This window comes from Salmo salar, chromosome 04 (assembly GCF_965601325.2).
Source record: "Salmo salar chromosome 04, fSalSal1, whole genome shotgun sequence".
NCBI classification, from domain to species: domain Eukaryota; kingdom Metazoa; phylum Chordata; class Actinopteri; order Salmoniformes; family Salmonidae; genus Salmo; species Salmo salar.
This window is the reverse complement of record NC_138294.1, coordinates 78,232,564-78,252,195: the sequence shown is the minus strand read 5'-3', so window position 1 is coordinate 78,252,195 and position 19,632 is coordinate 78,232,564. Positions and strand designations below refer to the sequence as shown.

The 19,632-nt window shown below is 41.7% G+C and overlaps 1 protein-coding gene across 3 annotated transcripts in view; it reads right to left on the bottom strand.

Annotated features, from left to right (window-relative positions):
* Positions 1 to 13,326: 13,326 nt before the first annotated feature.
* Positions 13,327 to 19,632, bottom strand: part of LOC106603798 (vasodilator-stimulated phosphoprotein) — a 75,800-nt gene continuing 69,494 nt past the window's right edge. For 2 of the 3 annotated variants that reach the window (XR_014392218.1, XR_014392219.1), the window contains 2 exons: positions 15,699 to 15,894; positions 13,327 to 13,566 (listed from right to left, as the gene is read on the bottom strand). Coding sequence is in view for 1 of the 3 variants with exons in the window: in XM_045717304.2 (XP_045573260.1) it covers positions 15,887 to 15,894 (8 nt within the window). In the remaining 2 variants the exon portion in view is untranslated. Of the gene's footprint in view, positions 15,895 to 19,632 lie in introns of all 3 variants that reach the window. The other variant, XM_045717304.2, reaches the window with a different exon arrangement.

The following is a 19,632-nucleotide window of genomic DNA, read 5'->3' as shown; positions in this document are numbered from 1 at the left end:
GAATTCCTCTATGGGATTTAGAAAAAGGTGAATATGGGGGTAGGTACAAAAGTACAAATTGTGGATGGGTGGCAAACCAGTTTTGGACCAGAACAGCCCGGTGAAAACTAACATTGTCCCATAAAACCACAAATCTAGCAGGCTCCTGATCTGGATCAGGGACAAGCATTGTGTAAATTGCATCCAGAAAAGTGAGCATATGGCCGGTGTTGTACGGACCCAGTGTGGCATTGTGATGGAGGACCCCGTTTTGAGTGATGGCAGCACACAGTTATATTACCCCCCACGCTGTCCAGGGACATTGGTAATTGCCCTCTGTCCTATTACATTTCTTCCGCGGCGCCTGGTTTTGGTGAGGTTGAAGCCAACCTCATCCACATAAATTAATGGCGAATTACATGGGCATCCAGCTCCAATACTCTCTGTAACAGACAAAAGGATATACAGATGAGTAAATATGGTATGTCTGAAGTACTGGAAGTAGTGTTGCATACATACCTCTACAAAGTCATGTCACATATTCTTGACTGTCAGAGTTTCTCTCAAATGGCTCCTTGTAAAGTTGTTTCATCGTCACTCGGTGCCGTTGGAGGATGCGTTGTATGGTCGACAGGCTTACAGCATTGATGTTGTTAAATGTGGTGTTATTATTCAAGATATGCTCTCTTATCTCTCGAATCCTAATTGCATTGTTGGCCAAAACCATATTTATAATTGCAGTCTCTTGTACATCTGTAAACAAGTGTCCTCGTCCTCCATGATGTCTTTGCCTTTCCACTCTGTACAGAATTCAAACACCGTATGTGTTCAGCATAGGAACTGTAAACAATGTACAAAAAAAAGGTAGTACAGCATGATAACCAACCTCATTCATTCAATGCAGTGCAGTAAATGGATGGCTTAGAGTTACAAATGTTTATGCAATACTATGCAGTCATACGTATTTTACAGTACATTACTGTAATGCTAAAATAGTCAATAGATAGTTGCATACCTGTTCTCATTTCTGAAGGTTAGAATTATGGACGCCACTGTAAATCGACTCAAGTTGGGCTGGACTCTCAGTCCAGCCTCGCTCATGGTCAAACCGTGGTTGATCACATGATCAACAAGTGTTGCCCTAATCTCATCAGAGATGGCTCTCTTTCCTTCTCTTCTTTGCCCTCGTCCTCTTCTTCCTCTTCATCTTTGAATTTGTCCTCGTCGTTGTCCCCTGCCTCTCCCTCCTATTCCTCTTGCTCTCTGTCCATTGTTGGCATCCATTGTTCAAAACAGGTCATCTGACCTTTGACCTATTTATAGGCCTATACTACAGTAAAGCAGTGATTGGTTAGTGATCAGTTAAGCAATTAGTGTTTGCACATGTGAGGAGTGTGTGTGTGACCTGGTGAATAAGTGTAGCATTTTGATTGGTTGTGTTTGGAAAAGGAAAGCAAGTCACTTCCTGTTAGATTTTTGTGTTTTAGGTAGAGAATTGTGTGTAGTGTTTTGAAAAAAGTGTATTATGCAATTGACAACTGAGTCAAAGGCTGAGAAATAGCTTATGGTTTTGCATATTTGGTGTGTAGTTTTGCACTTTGAGTGAGAGGTTTCAAAAATGGTGTGACATGAAAAGATTTTGTGTGTAAGCAGTTGGAAAAAACTGTAAACTATACCTATATCAACTCCAGCCTTAGGATTGTTCAGGATGTCAACAACCATTTCAACAGTAACATCTGTTACCCCCAATATCTCTTTTGCCATCTCCACATGAGCCCACTCAGACACTCTTGACACCCATTCCATGCGCACAGTGCAATAGCACTACAAAAACATCCTTATTCAGACACCCACATAGAGGTAAAAAAAATCCCTGTTAGGGTTATCATCTCATGCAAGACAAAGGGAGTAATCTATCTCATCACCTGTTCATGCGGGAAACCCTACACATAGGACAAACGAAAAGACAATTAAAACAACGCATTGCTGAACACTGCAGCTCAATCTGGTGTAAGAACACTGACTATCCAGTAGCAGCTCATTTTGTTGAAGCGAACCGTCCTCTCTCCTCCCTCAAATACACAGGCATTGAGCATGTTGCTCTACCAAGGAGAGGAGATAACATGGAGATCCTACTACTACAGAGGGAGGCCTACTGGATATCCTGTCTAAAAACATTGACCCCTAGTGGTCTGAATATTGACTTTGATCTCAGGCCCTTCTTATGAGCAATTATTTTGTTCATAAGTCTTATAAATTAATATATTCTTTCTACAGATTATTATGCATAATGAACGGGCCTCCAAACCATGCCAGGACCAGCAGAAACACCAGCCCCGACATTAGGTTCACTTAATACAGGAGCAGCCATGGAAGCGCCATCATGCCACACTGTAACTCCACCAATCTGTTTTACAGCCTCTGCATACGATACATCATGACTCATTCTATATCTCTGAGCCTCTCTATGCACCTGACATCCACCAAATGCTGCACTATGTCAACACATAACATTCACATTGCTCCCACATTCACCGTAATCATGTAATCATGTTCCCCTCCACACTAAGGAATCCTATCTGTACTTTACCAGGTCTAACCTTCTCAAACCTCAGCAGCACTGATAGACTTTCACTACTTTGACCTTCTTTCCTACTGATCAACCTTTTGGCCTCAATCACTTTTCATCCCTTCACATTTTCTGTCACGTCCTGACCAGTATAAGGGGTTATTTGTTATTGTAGTTTGGTCAGGACGTGGCAGGGGTGTGTTTGTTTAGAGTGTTTCGGGGTTTGTTGGGCTATGTTCTGATTTAAGAGGGGTGTTTGTTTAGAGTGTTTCGGGGTTTGTTGGGTTATGCTCTTGTTAGTCTATTTCTATGTTAGTTCTAGTATGTCTATTTCTATGTGGTGTTTGTTGGGTTGACCTTCAATTGGAAGCAGCTGCTCCTAGTTGCTTTTAATAGAAGGTCCTATTTAAGAGGGGTGTTTTTCTATGGGATTTTGTGGGTAGTTGTTCTTTGTATTGCTGTAAGCCTTACAGGGCTGTTTATCGTCGTTGGTTTTGTATACTTTTGTTTTGGGTTTTCCTTCTTTCTGCCTAATAAAAAGAAGATGAGTATACACACTCCCGCTGCATTTTGGTCCAATCCTTATGACGCCCGTGACATTTTCATTGATATCATTTATAGACATAGATATTGGGACCCCGATGATGACTCCCCCCAATCTAGCATAAGCACCAGGGCCATGGCTTTTAATCTTCTTCCCATTAAGCTTTTCCATTTTCAAAATCATCTCTTGCTGAGCCTGGCTAACACAAAATATGAGCAATCTACCATTTCCAATGAACCGAGCTAGTTTGACTTCACCAATCTCTTTCTCTACTGCATAGTTAGTCAGATAGGGTGTAAATGTGGCCCTGTGGTCTCATCAAACACTATCACCACTTCCCAACTCTTGCTTCCTACCTTGGCCCTCTTAATACTTTCTTTACTAAACGCTCCACTGCTTTCTGTATCATGATCTCTCTTCTTCCTATGTCTTTCCACTACCGACCATTCCGGTCCTTGACCCTCATCTTCCCGCTCCATGACATCAGAACTGACACCCATATTGTTCTCATTCCAGCACAGCTGTTGCTTCAGCAACTTTTTCTAAATGTTGTCCACACTACACTACTACACACCAAGACAGTCGTAAAGAGGGCACGGCAAAGCCTATTCCCCCTCAGGAGACTGAAAAGATTTGGCATGGGTCCTCAGATCCTCAAAACATTTTACAGCGGCACAAATCGAGAGCACCCTGACTGGTTGCATCAATGCCTGGTATGGAAACTGATTGGCCTCCGACCACAAGGCACTACAGAGGGTAGTGCGTACGGCCCAGTACATCACTGGGGCCAAGCCTCCTGCCATCCAGGATCTCTATACCAGGCGGTGTCAGAGGAAGGCACAAAAAATTGTCACAGACGCCAGCCACCCTAGTCATAGACTGTTATCTCTGCTACTGCTCGGCAAGCGGTACCGGAGCGCCAAGTCTAGGTCCAAAAGGCTTCTTAACAGCTTCTACCCCCAAGCCATAAAACTCCTGAACAGCTAATCAAATGGCTACCCAGATTATTGCATTGTCCCCCCCACCCTCTTTTACGCTGCTGCTACTCTCTGTTTATTGTCTATGCATAGTCACTTTAACTCAGAGGACTCGGCATGGACTCGGACTCGGGGGCTTCATGCGGGCCGAGCTCTTCCCGAGTCCGGCAAAATCATATTACACTGGGCTCCAGCTAACGGGCCGAGTCCAATAGAGCTTCAGGGCCATTTGAGGTTTTAATTCGGCAGATGATGAAATACAATTTTTTTTAAAAGACATTTGATATATTTCACCTCCAAGTCATTGAATTTGATAGGTCATTAAAAGCTTTAAAACCATCAAAGATGGTCCCTACTTTAGAGAATCTCTGATGCTATAAAGGCTTTTGCTTTTATTACAGGCAATAGCAGTGTTTTTCATAGTTGAAGTCCACCCAACTGAAAAGTTGTTCTCTTTCTCTCTGTGTGTGTGTGTGTGTGTGTGTGTGTGTGTGTGTGTGTGTGTGTGTGTGTGTGTGTGTGTGTGTGTGTGTGTGTGTGTGTGTGTGTGTGTGTGTGTGTGTGTGTGTGTGTGTGTGTGTGTGTGTGTGTGTGTGTGTGTGAGAGAGAGGGTTGATGAGTACGCATATAAGAAACATTGATTGTGTGTGTGTGTGTGTGAGACATTGTAAGCTAGTCTAATTCTTGAAACATGTACGCTCCTAATATGGAGGTGAGACCCTTTTATTTTTTTATATTTAGTATTTGACAATACAAACATTTTGTCTGTCCCTGCTGCCCCACAATACTCGTTCTAACATTACACCTCTCAACTGCCTTTTTCAATTCTTGATTCTCTTTATTGCAGGAATCGTCTAGCTTGGATGGAAAAGGGAACAAAAAGAAGGCGTACAGAAGTTATACAGCCGGCTGACTAAGAAATGTAAATAGCCTATGTTCTGCTGTCTATCTCTCTCTCTTAATCTGACAGATTGCTGAGGGGCAACATAGTCAATGCACTTGCTAGGCTGTTTAACTTGGTGAAGACCTTAGGTAATGGCTAATCATGATTCGTCTCTGTCTTTACAGTTCCTGAAACATGTCAATGACCTGCTGTGAGGGGTGAATATCAATTGCATCCTCTTTGCCTCCTCTGTCCTCACCACATTCCCAAATCCCATTGGAGAAGAAGGTCAGAGGGGCTGGAGCTCTGGCTTTCTCATCCAATGGGTTTTGAGAAGGAGGCCATGCGAGAGGACACGAAGAGTATGCGATTGAGATTCTGCCTTAGCCTCCACAGCAATGCTTAGCCACGAACTCAGTTACCAGCGATATATTCTGTCCTCATCCCAGGGAAAGGAGAGAGCAGATCCACCCCTCCTTAAATCCATATTCATTAGCCACGTTCCCATCCACAGTTTTTAAGCGAGTACCATATAAAACAAAATCACAACAGCTGTGATGGAAACAGGAAGTTTCGGTACAATTTAATAAATGCCAACAGATAATTTGTTTGTTTGACATCTTTTTGTGTTGGTAAAATGAATTATTTATTTTTTTATTTTTTATTTAACCTTTATTTAACCAGGTAGGCTAGTTGAGAACAAGTTCTCATTTGCAACTGCAACCTGGCCAAGATAAAGCATAGCAATTCGACACATACAACAACACAGAGTTACACATGGAATAAACAAAACATACAGACAATAATACAGTAGAACAAAAGAAAACAAAAAGTCTATATACAATGAGTGCAAATGAGGTAAGTTAAGGCAATAAATAGGCCATGGTGGCAAAGTAATTACAATATAGCAATTAAACACTGGAATGGTAGATGTGCAGAAGATGAATGTGCAAGTAGAGATATTGGGGTGCAAAGGAGCAAGATAAATAAATAAATACAGTATGCGGATGAGGTAGTTAGATAGATGGGCTGTTTACAGATGGGCTATGTACAGGTGCAGTGATCTGTGAGCTGCTCTGACAGCTGGTGCTTAAAGCTAGTGCGAGAGATATGAGTCTCCAGCTTCAGAGATTTTTGCCGTTCGTTCCAGTCAATGGTAGCAGAGAACTGGATGGAAAGACGACCAAAGGAGGAATTGGCTTTGGGGGTGACCAGTGAGATATACCTGCTGGAGCGCGTGCTACGAGTGGGTGCTGCTATGGTAACCAGTGAGCTGAGATAAGGCGGGGCTTTACCTATATATATATATATATATTTCACCTTTATTTAACCAGGTTGGCAAGTTGAGAACAAGTTCTCATTTACAATTGCGACCTGGCCAAGATAAAGCAAAGCAGTTCGACACATACAACAACACAGAGTTACACATGGAGTAAAACAAACATACAGTCAATAATACAGTAGAATAATAAGTCTATATACAATGTGAGCAAATGACGTGAGATAAGGGAGGTAAAGGCAAAAAAAGGCCATGGTGGCAAAGTAAATACAATATAGCAAGTAAAACACTGAAATGGTAGATTTGTAGTGGAAGAAAGTGCAAAGTAGAAATATAAATAATGGGGTGCAAAGGAGCAAAATAAATAAATAAATACAGTAGGGGAAGAGGTAGTTGTTTAGGCTAAATTATAGATGGGCTATGTACAGGTGTAGTGATCTGTGAGCTGCTCTGACAGCTGGTGCTTAAAGCTAGTGAGGGAGACAAGTGTTTCCAGTTTCAGAGATTTTTGTAGTTCGTTCCAGTCATTGGCAGCAGAGAACTGGAAGGAGAGACGGCCAAAGGAGGAATTGGCTTTGGGGGTGACCAGAGAGATATACCTGCTGGAGCGCGTGCTACAGGTGGGTGCTGCTATGGTGACAAAAGTGTTCGCTGCTCTGGCACCCCAATGGTGGAACAAGCTCCCTCACGACGCCAGGACAGCGGAGTCAATCACCACCTTCCGGAGACACCTGAAACCCCACCTCTTTAAGGAATACCTAGGATAGGATAAAGTAATCCTTCTAACCCCCCCCCCTTAAAAGATTTAGATGCACTATTGTAAAGTGATTGTTCCACTGGATATCATAAGGTGAATGCACCAATTTGTAAGTCGCTCTGGATAAGAGCGTCTGCTAAATGACTTAAATGTAAATGTAATGTAAATGTGACCCGTGAGCTGAGATAAGGGGGGACTTTACCTAGCAGGGTCTTGTAGATGACCTGGAGCCAGTGGGTTTGGCGACGAGTATGAAGCGAGGGCCAGCCAATGAGAGCGTACAGGTCGCAGTGGTGGGTAGTGTATGGGGCTTTGGTGACCAAACGGATGGCACTGTGATAGACTGCATCCAGCTTATTGAGTAGGGTATTGGAGGCTATTTTGTAAATGACATTGCCGAAGTCGAGGATCGGTAGGATGGTCAGTTTTATGAGGGTATGTTTGGCAGCATGAGTGAAGGATGCAGGATTGAAGGATTTGGGTGAAGGAGAAATGGTGGGGGCTTTGGTGGGTTGCTGTGGAGGGTGCCGGGCAGTTGACCGGGGTAGGGGTAGCCTGGTGGAAAGCATGGCCAGCTGTAGAGAAATGCTTATTGAAATTCTCAATTATAGTGGATTTATCGGTGGTAACAGTGTTTCCTAGCCTCAGAGCAGTGGACAGCTGGGAGGAGGTGCTCTTATTCTCCATGGACTTTACAGTGTCCCAGAACTTTTTTGAGTTAGTACTACAGGATGCAAATTTCTGTTTGAAAAAGCTAGCCTTAGCTTTTCTAACTGCCTGTGTATATTTGTTCCTAACTTCTCTGAAAAGTTGCATATCACAGGGGCTTTTCGATGCTAATGCAGAACGCCACAGGATGTTTTTGTGCTGGTCAAGGCCAGACAGGTCTGGAGTGAAGCAAGGACTATATCTTTTCCTAGTTCTTAATTTTTTGAGTGGGGCATGCTTATTTAAGATGGTGAGGAAGGCACTTTTAAAGAATAGTGTCGGTGGCGGCTCCGGTGCGGGTCGTATCCCGTAGTCGTAGCCAGACCCTGGATCCGGCCATGGCGCCGGGCTGAACGCCATGCCTGGACTGGGCATCGGCACAGAGGAAGGCTCCGGTCTTGGAGCGGTACTGGATGCCGTGCCTGGACTGGGCACCGGCGCAGAGGAGGGCTCCGGCCATGGAGCTGGGTTGGACGCCGTGCCTAGACTGGGCACCGGCGCAGAGGAAGGCTCCGGCCATGGAGCTGGATTGGCCGCCGTGCCTGGATTGGGCACCAGCGCAGAGTAAGGGAAGACCCCCTCCAATTGGACAAAAATGAATGGGAACATATTGGCACTGTACGAATCATACACCCAATGGCCAATACCACCCAATTTGGTCCACATTCATCCAAATCATATTGCAAATTTCATATGGCAAATGCCAAGTGTCACACCCCAAAAATCCTATAGATGGTGAGCGCGCTCCACCGTGGATTTTCATATTGCAAATGTAACACAAGTCAACACCCAAGAGTCAAATTTTGAAAAAGTGAAAAAAAATGTTAAACTTTTCACCCCTTAAAAAAGTGCTTTCTGGACCGTTTTTCTAAATTCTTTCGATTTGTTTGTCAATTACACACGTATAAGAACTGTATGAACATACTTTTGACATATTTTATTGACATAATTTTTTGTTGTTGTTTTTGCTTGTACACAAGGCATATGTTTTACCAAATGCCATTAGAAATGTCCAAATGAAATGTCCATTATTTTTTTGTCAATTATACATGCATGAAAGTATTGAATGTGCCAAATCACAGCAAATATCCAATAGGTGGCGAGCGCGTTCCACAGTCAATTTTCTTATTGCAAATGTAACACAAGTCAACACCCAAGAGTCAAATTTTGAAAAAATTAATTTCTTTTCAAAAACGTATCACCCCCTTAAAAAAGTGCTTTCTGGACCGTTTTTTTTTAATTCTTTCGAATTTTTGTCAATTACACATGTATAGAAACTGTATGAACATACTTTTCACATATTTTATTGACATAATTATTTATTTTTTGCTTGTACATAAGGCATATGTTTTGTCCATTTGCAACATGATTTCATAGGAAGTCGAAAGTGACATCATTTTTTCTTTTTTTTGCCAAATGCCATAAGAAATGTCCAAATGAAATGTCCAATTATTTTTTGGTCAATTATACATGTATGAAAGTATTGAATGTGCCAAATCAGGATGTTTGTCCATTTGCCATGTACGATCATAGGAAGTCGGTTTCCAAACCCAAAAGTCAGCGAACCATGTCCAAATGACATTTATACTGCCCAAATGATATATAGCCCTATTTTAAGCCATGAATCACCCTAGATGGTCTATTTGTCATGTATGATGAGGGAGAAGTGGGACTCTGTTTTTTAACGATTTTTTGAAAAATGTCCAAAATGACCATTACCATCACGAATTTGTCATGCTTAAAAATACTGCAGAAATGCACAATTGACTGGCCCAATGAACTCAGGATGGCCGGGCAGTGACTGTGGTTCCTCTCCATCGCTTGTTGTGGTGTTTTCATCATGTCCATTTGGTGATGTTTTTCACTATTGAATCATATTGCAAATGTACAATATGTTGCAATTTGTTGCAATATTTTTCTATACCACACACTCTCCTGGTCCTCTCATGTGCATGCCACACCCCTCCCATTGTACTTAATTTATGAGCACATCCAACAATGGCTGGTTAAAATGCCGTGGTGCTTACAAACACAATGGGAAAAGTTGTGGTAGACATGAGCCATTACAGGTGTGTTCACACCTCTTTCACTCTGAGCATTGACACCAATGATTCACCCTAAAAAGATCCATTCACACCTGAAACAAAATCAAATTGACTTACTAGTGGCCTTGGGTCAATTTGTTGAGAGTTCTCTCTTAGATCAGATGGGGACTGAAATGAAAAGTCAATCAAAGCTGAGGTATTTATTATCATGTCCTATCAAATTCTCTCAGTTGCCAAACAAAATACAATCTAGTTTTGTGAGATTGTTCTAACAAAACATCTTAACAGAAGTTTTATGATTCCTAGAATTAATGGGTTTCTTTTACTTGAGAAGTTTTGTATCTAAATCAAGTGGGGATTCATGAGAAACATGTTTCACTGGAGACAAATGTGATCCAGTCAACAGAAATATGCATTAATGAAATAAAACTATAGTCATATCACAATATCAATTATGGGGGGAAAACTCAGTCTTCATCCTATAGGCTTTTCGGCATGATATATCTGGTTACTACCAGTGAAAGGCATATTTTGGTTGTTATCTGGTGGAAGCTTTGACAACCATTACAATCTAGAAAAAAGAAACGCACACCTATAAAGGCGAGGTGCTGGCTAGCGGAGTAGAACACTAGAAAATAAAGGAAAGCCGCGCACATTATTTGGAAACGGTATATTGACGATATTTTTGTTCTATGGAGGGGTGATGCAGAACTGCTTCAGGCGTTTTATGCTTTTCTTAACTCCTGTTCTGAACATTTGAGATTTACTATGCAATCTGATACACGTCAAATCAGTTTTCTTGATCTTCTGATCTTGTGTGAAGATAATGTTTTATACACTGATCTTTACAGGAAACCTACTGATCGTAACAGTTTGTTGAGGGCTGATAGTTGTCACCCACTTCCCTTGAAAAATAGTTTGCCCTACAGCCAATTCTGTCGAATCAAAAGAATTTGTATTAAACAATCAGATTTCGACAGAAATATGGCTGAGACTCAGGATAAGTTCAAGGAGAGGGGGTACAACAATGATCAGATTAATATTGCCATTGAGAAAATTCAAAACAAAACGAGACATGACCTTATTCAAGGTCAGTCTCGCAAAAAGACGCATTCTTGCGTTCTCACTACCCACTATTCAAAGTGCTCTGAACAAATTAAAGGAATCGTTCACAAACATTGGCACATTCTGAAATATGATGATAGTCTCGGTAATGTATTTTCTGATCTTCCCCTGGTCGTATTCTCGCGGGGCAGAAATCTCAGAGACCAATTGGTACACTCTGATTTACCACCCCAAGATATTCCTGAACAACGCCTATTTGCGCCCATACTGGATGGAAATTACAAGTGTAATGTGTCGTGTCTTTGGCTATGCCGGATTAAGTGATATGACATGCTAACTTATAAAATGATTTCTTTGTAATTAATATTACCTGATTAAGCTAATCATGTAAATGTAATTAACTAGAAAGTCGGGGCACCACGGAAGAACGTTTATAGAGCCGTTATCTTCCGAATAAACTCTTAAAATACTTTGTAATATTTTACATCGATAGCAGTCAATATTAACCCTTGTTTTATTTTCAGTCTCATAATGAAAGTTGTAAGTTCTTGGCTATCTTCACGAACCCTGGCTAACAAGTTGAATCAGCAATACAAAATTGGGTTTAACTATTTATTTACTAAATACCTAACTAATCACACAGAATTACAAATACACAGAATACAATGATGTCATACAGAAAACGTCCCGGTAGACGGAACAGATATGACGGCTGGTTACACAAAGGAAAGGGGGTTGGGCTTGAATGAAAGAGCGGGAAGATTTAGGAACAGAGAAACAGCAGCTATGCTATCGTAAATACATTATCTTATGCATTCTAAATTACCGCCCATTTGGAAAAGGAAAATGCAATAAATATTTACTCTGAGCTGCGCTTCGGTAGATTGGTCGTAGATTCGTCCGGTTGTTAGACTGGATCCGTCGTCCGTCCTTTCCTAGCCCACGTAAGCAGCGGCCGCTGCTAACTCAACGGCTAGGAAGTAGCACTTCTGTAGTGAATAAGCTCAAAGTTCATACCAGTTCATACCATAGCTCACGCCGAGGTTGGCTTAGTTCTGTCCTTGACATGTGTGTCCTTCTAACGTAGAGGCTGCAGACCTCCCGTACTGGAACAACCTGGTTATCTTTTCGTCAAAGGATTATATAGTGGCGAGGGGTAGGGAGGTGTTTCATTGTTTATAACCCCTGTCTCTTTACAGGGTTGGCCACTGATCGAGCAGGGCACTTTCCTTATGAAAACCCAAATCTCTCATTCGGAAGCTAAAATTACATTTCATCTCCTATCAAACATTTCAATTGCATAACAATTCCATGTGACTCTGATAACTAGAGGGTGTATACTTTCTCAGATACAGTTTATGTCGTCCTGTCATCAGTCATAATGTCTCAGATGACAACCGAACTTACATACATACTCATTACGTTCCCAAGCATATTTCCAACTGGTTTTATTAACAAAATATGTGGTACCTTTCCCCATTTGTTTGATGTTCCCAGACTCTCTATATTTAACACAGGCTATTCAAGTCCTTCAGTAGACTCAGAGAGGAGAAGTGGTAAAAGGTATTTATGGGGGGGGGGGGGGGGGGGGGGGGGGTCATAAACCTTACCCACAGGCCAACGTCATGACAAATGGCTGTGCTCAATGCAATGGCACTTATAAATGTAGATCCTTCAAACACCCCCAAACAGGGAAATCTATCCCAATTAAAGGTGTTATTACGTGTTCCACTAAGGCAGTTATTTATCTTATAACTTGTCCCTGTGGTAAAAATTATGTGGGTAAAACAAAGCGTGAATTAAAAGTACGTATCTCAGAGCACCGTAGCACCATTAGGTGCAAAAACTTGACTTACCCAGTTGCGGCCCACTTTTTGGAAGCAAACCATACGATTTCGTCTCTGCGTTATATTGGCATCGAACATGTCACCCTCCCGAGGAGAGGGGGCGACCTTGATAATTTATTGTTAAAACGAGAGGCTGCCTGGATCTTTAATTTAAAGACCCTTGCTCCCTTCGGTCTCAACATAGACTTTGATCTGAAGCCATTCTTGTGATTATTGTGATTTTGCCATTGTAATTGTTTGTTAGATATATTTTAGACTACAAATGCTATGATCGTATGCTATCCATTTGTTTGTCTTTTTGTATGTTCTTTGTATGCCATTTTTAAAAATATTTGAGTTAACCAATGATATTAGGCCATACTTGGCCATGATTACAAACACCTGTGTGTCTTGACACTATATAAATGACTCATCTCGCAGTGTTTGTGATGATACCCTGATGAAGACAGCTTCGCTGTCGAAACGTTGGTTATAAAATTTTTGCATCTGAGCTCTTAGAGTGTGCGGCTTTCCTTTATTTTCTATTGACAACCATTACAACCTGGTAGGTGGATATTTTTCTCATCACCAAAAAGACAAAAACAACCTTCAACAATTTGTATAAAACCTGACCGTGACCTAAGAAAATAAATCAGCTTGACATCATTAATAACTGAAACAAAGACACAGGGAGTCAGGAAGCAAGTGCAGATGGTGAGTTTAATAATAACGAACATGGCACATTACAAAACAAGCGCAGCATCTGCACATGAAAACAGAACCAATACTGCCTGATGACAGAAGCTACTGAGGGCTATATGAAGGGAGAGTAATCAGGGTGGTGATGAAGTCCAGGTGTGCTTATCGATGGGGAGCAGGTGTGCGCAATGATGGTTGCCAGGACTGGTGGTTAGTAGACCGGCGACGTCGAGCGCTGGAGGAGGGAGGGAGGGAGCAGGTGTGACAATAACCAGTTTTGCACTCTAGTAGTAGTCTACCAATCTTAATGAAGAACAATGAGATTCAAGTGTGGAACACTTTCTTTATTTAATCATTTTTACTCCTTCAACTTCACCTATAAGGTGAGATTTAAGTGATTGTTAGATTCTAATCTTTGCAGCTCTGAGAGGACTGAGGAGGTTTACATACATCGTAGCCAAATACATTTAAACTCAGTTTTTTTACAATTCCTGACATTTAATCCTTGTAAAAATTCCCTGTCTTAGGTCAGTTAGGATCACCACTTTATTTTAAGAATGTGAAATGTCAGAATAATAGGAGAGTGATTTATTTCAGCTTTTATTTATTTCATCACATTCCCAGTGTGTCAGAAGTTTACATACACTCAATTAGTATTTGGTAGCATTGCCTTTAAATTGTTTAGCTTGGGTCAAACGTTTTGGGTAGCCTTCCACAGACTTCCCCCAATAAGTTGGGTGAATTTTGGCCCATTCCTCCTGACAGAGCTGGTGTAACTGAGTCCGGATTGTAGGCCTCCGTGCTTGCACACGCTTTTTCAGTTCTGCCCACACATTTTCTATAGGATTGAGGTCAGGGCTTTGTGATGGCCACTCCAATACCTTGACTTTGTTGTCCTTAAGCCATTTTGCCACAACATAGTATGCTTGGGGTCATTGTCCATTTGGAAGACCCATTTGCAACCAAGCTTTAACTTCCTGACTGATGTCTTGAGATGTTGCTTCAATATATCCACATCATTTTCCTACCTCATTATGCCATCTGTTTTGTGAAGTACACCAGTCCCTCCTGCAGCAAAGCATCCCCACAACATGATGCTGCCACCCCTGTGCTTCATGGTTGGGATGGTGTTCGTGGGCTTGCAAGCCTCCCCCTTTTTCCTCCAAACATAACGATGGTCATTATGGCCAAACAGTTCTATTTTTGTTTCATCAGATCAGAGCACATTTCTCCATGTACAGTTGCAACTCATAGACTGGCTTTTTTATGGCGGGTTTGGAGCAGTGGCTTCTTCCTTGCTGAGTGGCCTTTCAGGTTTTGTCGATATAGGACTCGTTTTACTGCGGATGTAGATACTTTCGTACCTGTTTCCTCCAGCATCTTCAGAAGGTCCTTTGCTGTTGTTCTGGGATTGATTTGGACTTTAGCATCAAAGTATGTACATCTCTAGCAGACAGAACACGTCTCCTTCCTGAGCGGTGTGACGGCTGCGTGGTCACATGGTGTTTATACTTGCGTACTATTGTTTGTACAGATGAACGTGGTACCTTCAGGCATTTGGAAATTGCTCCCAAGGATGAACCAGACTTGTGGAGGTCTACAATTTTCTTTCTGAGGTCTTGGCTGATTTCTTTTGATTTCCCCATGATGTCAAGCAAAGAGGCACTGAGTTTGAAGGTAGGCTTTGAAATTCATCCACAGGTACACCTCAAATTATATCAATTAGCCTATCAGAAGCTTCTAAAGCCATGACATCATTTTCTGGAATTTTCCAAGCTGTTAAAGGCACAATCAATTTAGTGTATGTAAACTTCTGACCCACTAGAATTGTGATACAGTGAATTATAAGTGAAATAATCTGTCTGTAAACAATTGTTGGAAAAAATACTTGTGTCATGCACAAAGTATATGTCCTAACCGACTTGCCAAAACTATAGTTTGTTAACAAGACATTTGTGGAGTGGTTGAAAAACAAGTTTTAATGACTCCAACCTAAGTGTATGTAAGCTTCCGACTTCAACTGTATATCCTGTGTGTATTTTCTGGAAAATGTGTCAAATTCATTCTAAAGAGGGTGGCGTGTCGGCGGGTTTTCGCTTCTCCCTTGTACTTGATTGATGAATTAAAGTCACTGATTAGTAAGGAACTCCCCTCACCTGGTTGTCTAGGTCTTATTTGAAACAAAAAACCAGCAGACATTCGGCCCTCCATTGAATGAGTTTGACCCCCCTGTTTTAAGGAATCCATTTGAGAGAAACCCTCCCCACCGTCAGACCAATGGTATGGTTTCTCTCCTGTGATAATGGTTAGTTTAGGTTTTGTAATAAAGCACTTTCACAGTCAGAGCAGGAGTGAGGCTTCTCTCACCATGAGGAATATATTTCCCAATCTCTTCCTCATCTTTAATCAGCCCCAGTGTTTGACTGCAGTCTTCCAGCTTTACTGATGTCGTCTCTGGATCCTGCGCTGCACACTGGACTCCACTGTCACAATCAGGAACCAATGACTCTGGTCTGGGCTCAGTGTGGAAGGAGAGTGGCAGGCTGTGTCTGTCCTCACTGTCCTACAAAGTTGATGAGAGAAAATACATCAAACAAATTGATGGCACAGCATTACCAAAACTCTCTTATAGGGTAGAAGTGAGACCTTATAGCTTATTAAATGGCTAAATGACTTGTGGGAAGTGCGGAATGAGTGTGGAAGGTAGCCTAGTTGTTAAGACAGTCAGGCCAGTAACCTGAAGATTTCTTGTTTGAATCCCCGCGCGACCCATAATTGCTCAGTTGCTCTGGATCAGAGTGTCTGCTAAATTAGTCAAATGTAATAAATATACAACTAATATGCAGCTGTTCCATCACTCACCATTTCAAAAACTGGTTTGTCACCTGATTTCCCTTGAAATATCTGTGATGCTTTGTTAATCAAGCAGACTTTATGAGATCTCTGTACTTAAAGTTGTTTCCTGACTAGAGCTAGTTAACTTTATATGGTTAAACAAACGCAAATGCAGCTACTTTGCTGTTATTCTGGCTGCAGTGTTTGACGTCACTGTAAGTTAGCCGTAGTTGGCTAGCTTGCAAGCAAGGGATAAGAACATTGCCAGCCAGTATGGCAATAGAACATTTAGAACGAACGACTGGGTCGCGTCCATAGATACAGAACAAAAATACTTAGAATGAACGACAATACTTAGAATGAACGACAAACAGGCTGGGGTAGCAACCCTCGATTTGTATCGGGACTATATCTTGTGGAAGGATGACATAGTATGAATAAACAAAAACGTTAATGAGAATATGTCAATCATTATTTGAATATGTTGGTAACCCATTGTATAAAAGTGATAACGCCCTCGAAGCTGGTGTTTGGTGGATATATTGGCACGGTAACAACACCCGTGCCAATATATCCTCCAAACACCGGCTTCTCGGGCATTATCACTTAAATATGTGGTGGGTGATAGGTCAGGATCGGGATCATTTTCAAGTCATCTGCTGGTTACTGTCCTAACCCTGGAACGGGTAGCACCGTAAAAAGAAGCTGGCTTTCTGAAAACTGTGTCCATTCTGTCTTTTCTCTATGGGCTTGTCACAGGCGTCGTATGAATTGGACCAAAACGCAGCGGGAATGTGTATGCTCATTATCTTCTTTTATTGAAGAAACGAAACAAAAAAACACACAAACAAAAAGAACGACGGAAAAACAGTCCTGTCAGGCACACAGCTAAACAAGGAACAACTACCCACAAATCCCATAGAAAAAACACCCCTACTAAATAGGACCTTCAATTAGAGGCAACGAGGAACAGCTGCCTCCAATTGAAGGTCAAAACAATAAACTAGACATAGAAATAGAAAATAGAACATAGAAATAATAAACATAGAACACAACCCAAAAACCCCGACAACACAAAACAAACACACCCCTGCCACGTCCTGACCAAACTACAACAACAAATAACCTATTTTACTGGTCAGGACGTGACAGGGTTGGGTTTCCATTGAGTTTAAAAGGAATTAAGATGATCTTAGTGCTACAATGCTTTTGGGAAACCCAGCCCAGGTCTCGTTGAAAATTGTAACCATCCTAATTAAACGAATCATTTATGAATGTAAACTGTGTTAGGGATGGAGTTTGGGGTGAGAAGAACTGGAATGGTGTTACTCCAGTTAACAATTAAGTGATAATACCCGAGAAGCTGGTGTTTGGAGGATATCGAGGGCCGGCAAACCGTGCCAATATATCCTCCAAACACCAGCTTCGAGGGCATTATCACTTTTATACAACGGGTTACCAACATAGTCAAATATTTCGTTAAAAACGTTATTTTAATGAATTTATTCACGCTATTTCATCCTTCCACAAGATATACTCCTGACACAAATCTAGGGTTGCTACCCAAGCCGGCTGGTCGTTCATTCTATTTGTTCAGTTGTCAGAGACGCGACCCAGTTGTTCAGTCTTTTTGTTCTGTATCTATGGATGCGACCCAGACGTTCGTTCTAAATGTTCTAGTGCCATACTGGCTGGCAATGTTCGTATCCTTTGCTTGCTAGCTAGCCAACTACGGCTAACTTACAGTCACGTAAAACTGTGCAGACAGTAGCTGCATTTGCATTTGTTTAAGCTGTTTTCTAGTGACATTTATTTGGATGCATCCATGACAATGAGCTAATGAGGCGCGATTTCGCCTGGCATAGAAAATGTGCTCTCTCATCAGGACACTGTTCAGAGGAGCAAGCTAACAACACAGCTAACTGAAGCTGGAAAGACTACAAACTAGCTGCACTTCATTCTGTTTTACCTTTTTTCAATTTACATTTCTTTGTATATTTCCATAAAAATGATGCCCGCTGATTCATGATTTCGACAGGCTGAGAAACGCTGCCTGCCTGTCTTCTCCTGAATATTGAAACAATGTTGCAAATGTCAGAGAGACAGAAGCCAATGTTTAAACAAATCTCTGCTGTTGAAAACTAAATGTTGGTCTAAAAGAAATGTGAGATAATGTCTAAATGCATTTTATAATGGAGATCAAGTTTATAACTTGCCTGGCTGGGCTGATGAGACAGTGGATTGCGCAGTCAGATGGAACAGAGTAAATAGGTATTTTAACGTCTTAGATTTAGCTGGTGGTAACTTGTGGAATAGACACCGGCTGGAATGCGCTTTTAACCAATCAGCATTAGACCCACCAGTTGTATAATAGGACATAAGTATACAACAGACCACCCACTGTCCTCACTTTCAGGATCCAGTCCTACGTATCAACCTACCTGCTGTCCTCATGCACTTTGATTATACTGTAGCACTTAGCACCATGACCAAGATCTCTATTCATTTAAGTGATCAGATTAGGGCTTTCAGGAGGAAGGGAAAATCTACTGAGGACATTTCAAAAATACTGTTAGACTTGGGGATTACAGTCACTGACAGTGCTATTCGAAAACACTATCGTCAGATGCCTGTTTTACGCCGAACGCGAAAGCCCAGGAAAATGAACAGGTAGAGAGAGTATGGCTGCAGTACGCCTAATAATGCTAAACATAATGTTTAAATACATCTACTGTTAGTCTTTACTGTATGCTGCACATTTTTAGATTGTATCCCATTTCCAGCAAGACTATTCAAGCCATCTACTCACTGATTGATGAAGATGATGAGCGATCTGCGAAGGAGATCAGGAATCTGCTGGCATCACGGAACAACATCAACATTGCTCTAATCACAGTCAGAAGGCAGTTGAAGAAACTTGGGTGGATTTATAAGAATAAGGCTCGGTAAGAAACAGTATATGTTTTTGAAGGTCTTGTAGGCTTTTTGTTTTACAGAACATTAACCATGTGTGTTCTCGTTCTGTACTGTAGTTTCGACCCAATGAAAAAACGCATGGTTCCAAAGAAAGCGGTGAGTTTTGCTAGATTCTTAAAACGTGTTTGTGTATGCAGCTTTTGTGTAGAACAGTCACTTGTGATTGTTAAGATTGAGTGAGCTAATCCATCTACTGTTTCTATCACAGGCCATAATCGATGGGGGCCCAGCGCGGTACCATTCCGCTCAGCTGATGAAGTTGCACATGGAGCAGATTCAAACTTTGAAAACTGACATCGAGTCATTGAAGGCAGACCAGCAGAAAGAGAAACATTCTCTGAGGGCAGAGATACGGGCGACGGCTGATGCATTGGTCCAGAGCCAGGTGGCATTGACAGAGTGCCAGGCCGCATTGGTGGAGAGTCAGACAGAGAATGGCTCGTTGAAGAGGGCGAGGGAAGAGATGATGGAGTCACAATCCATGCCAATC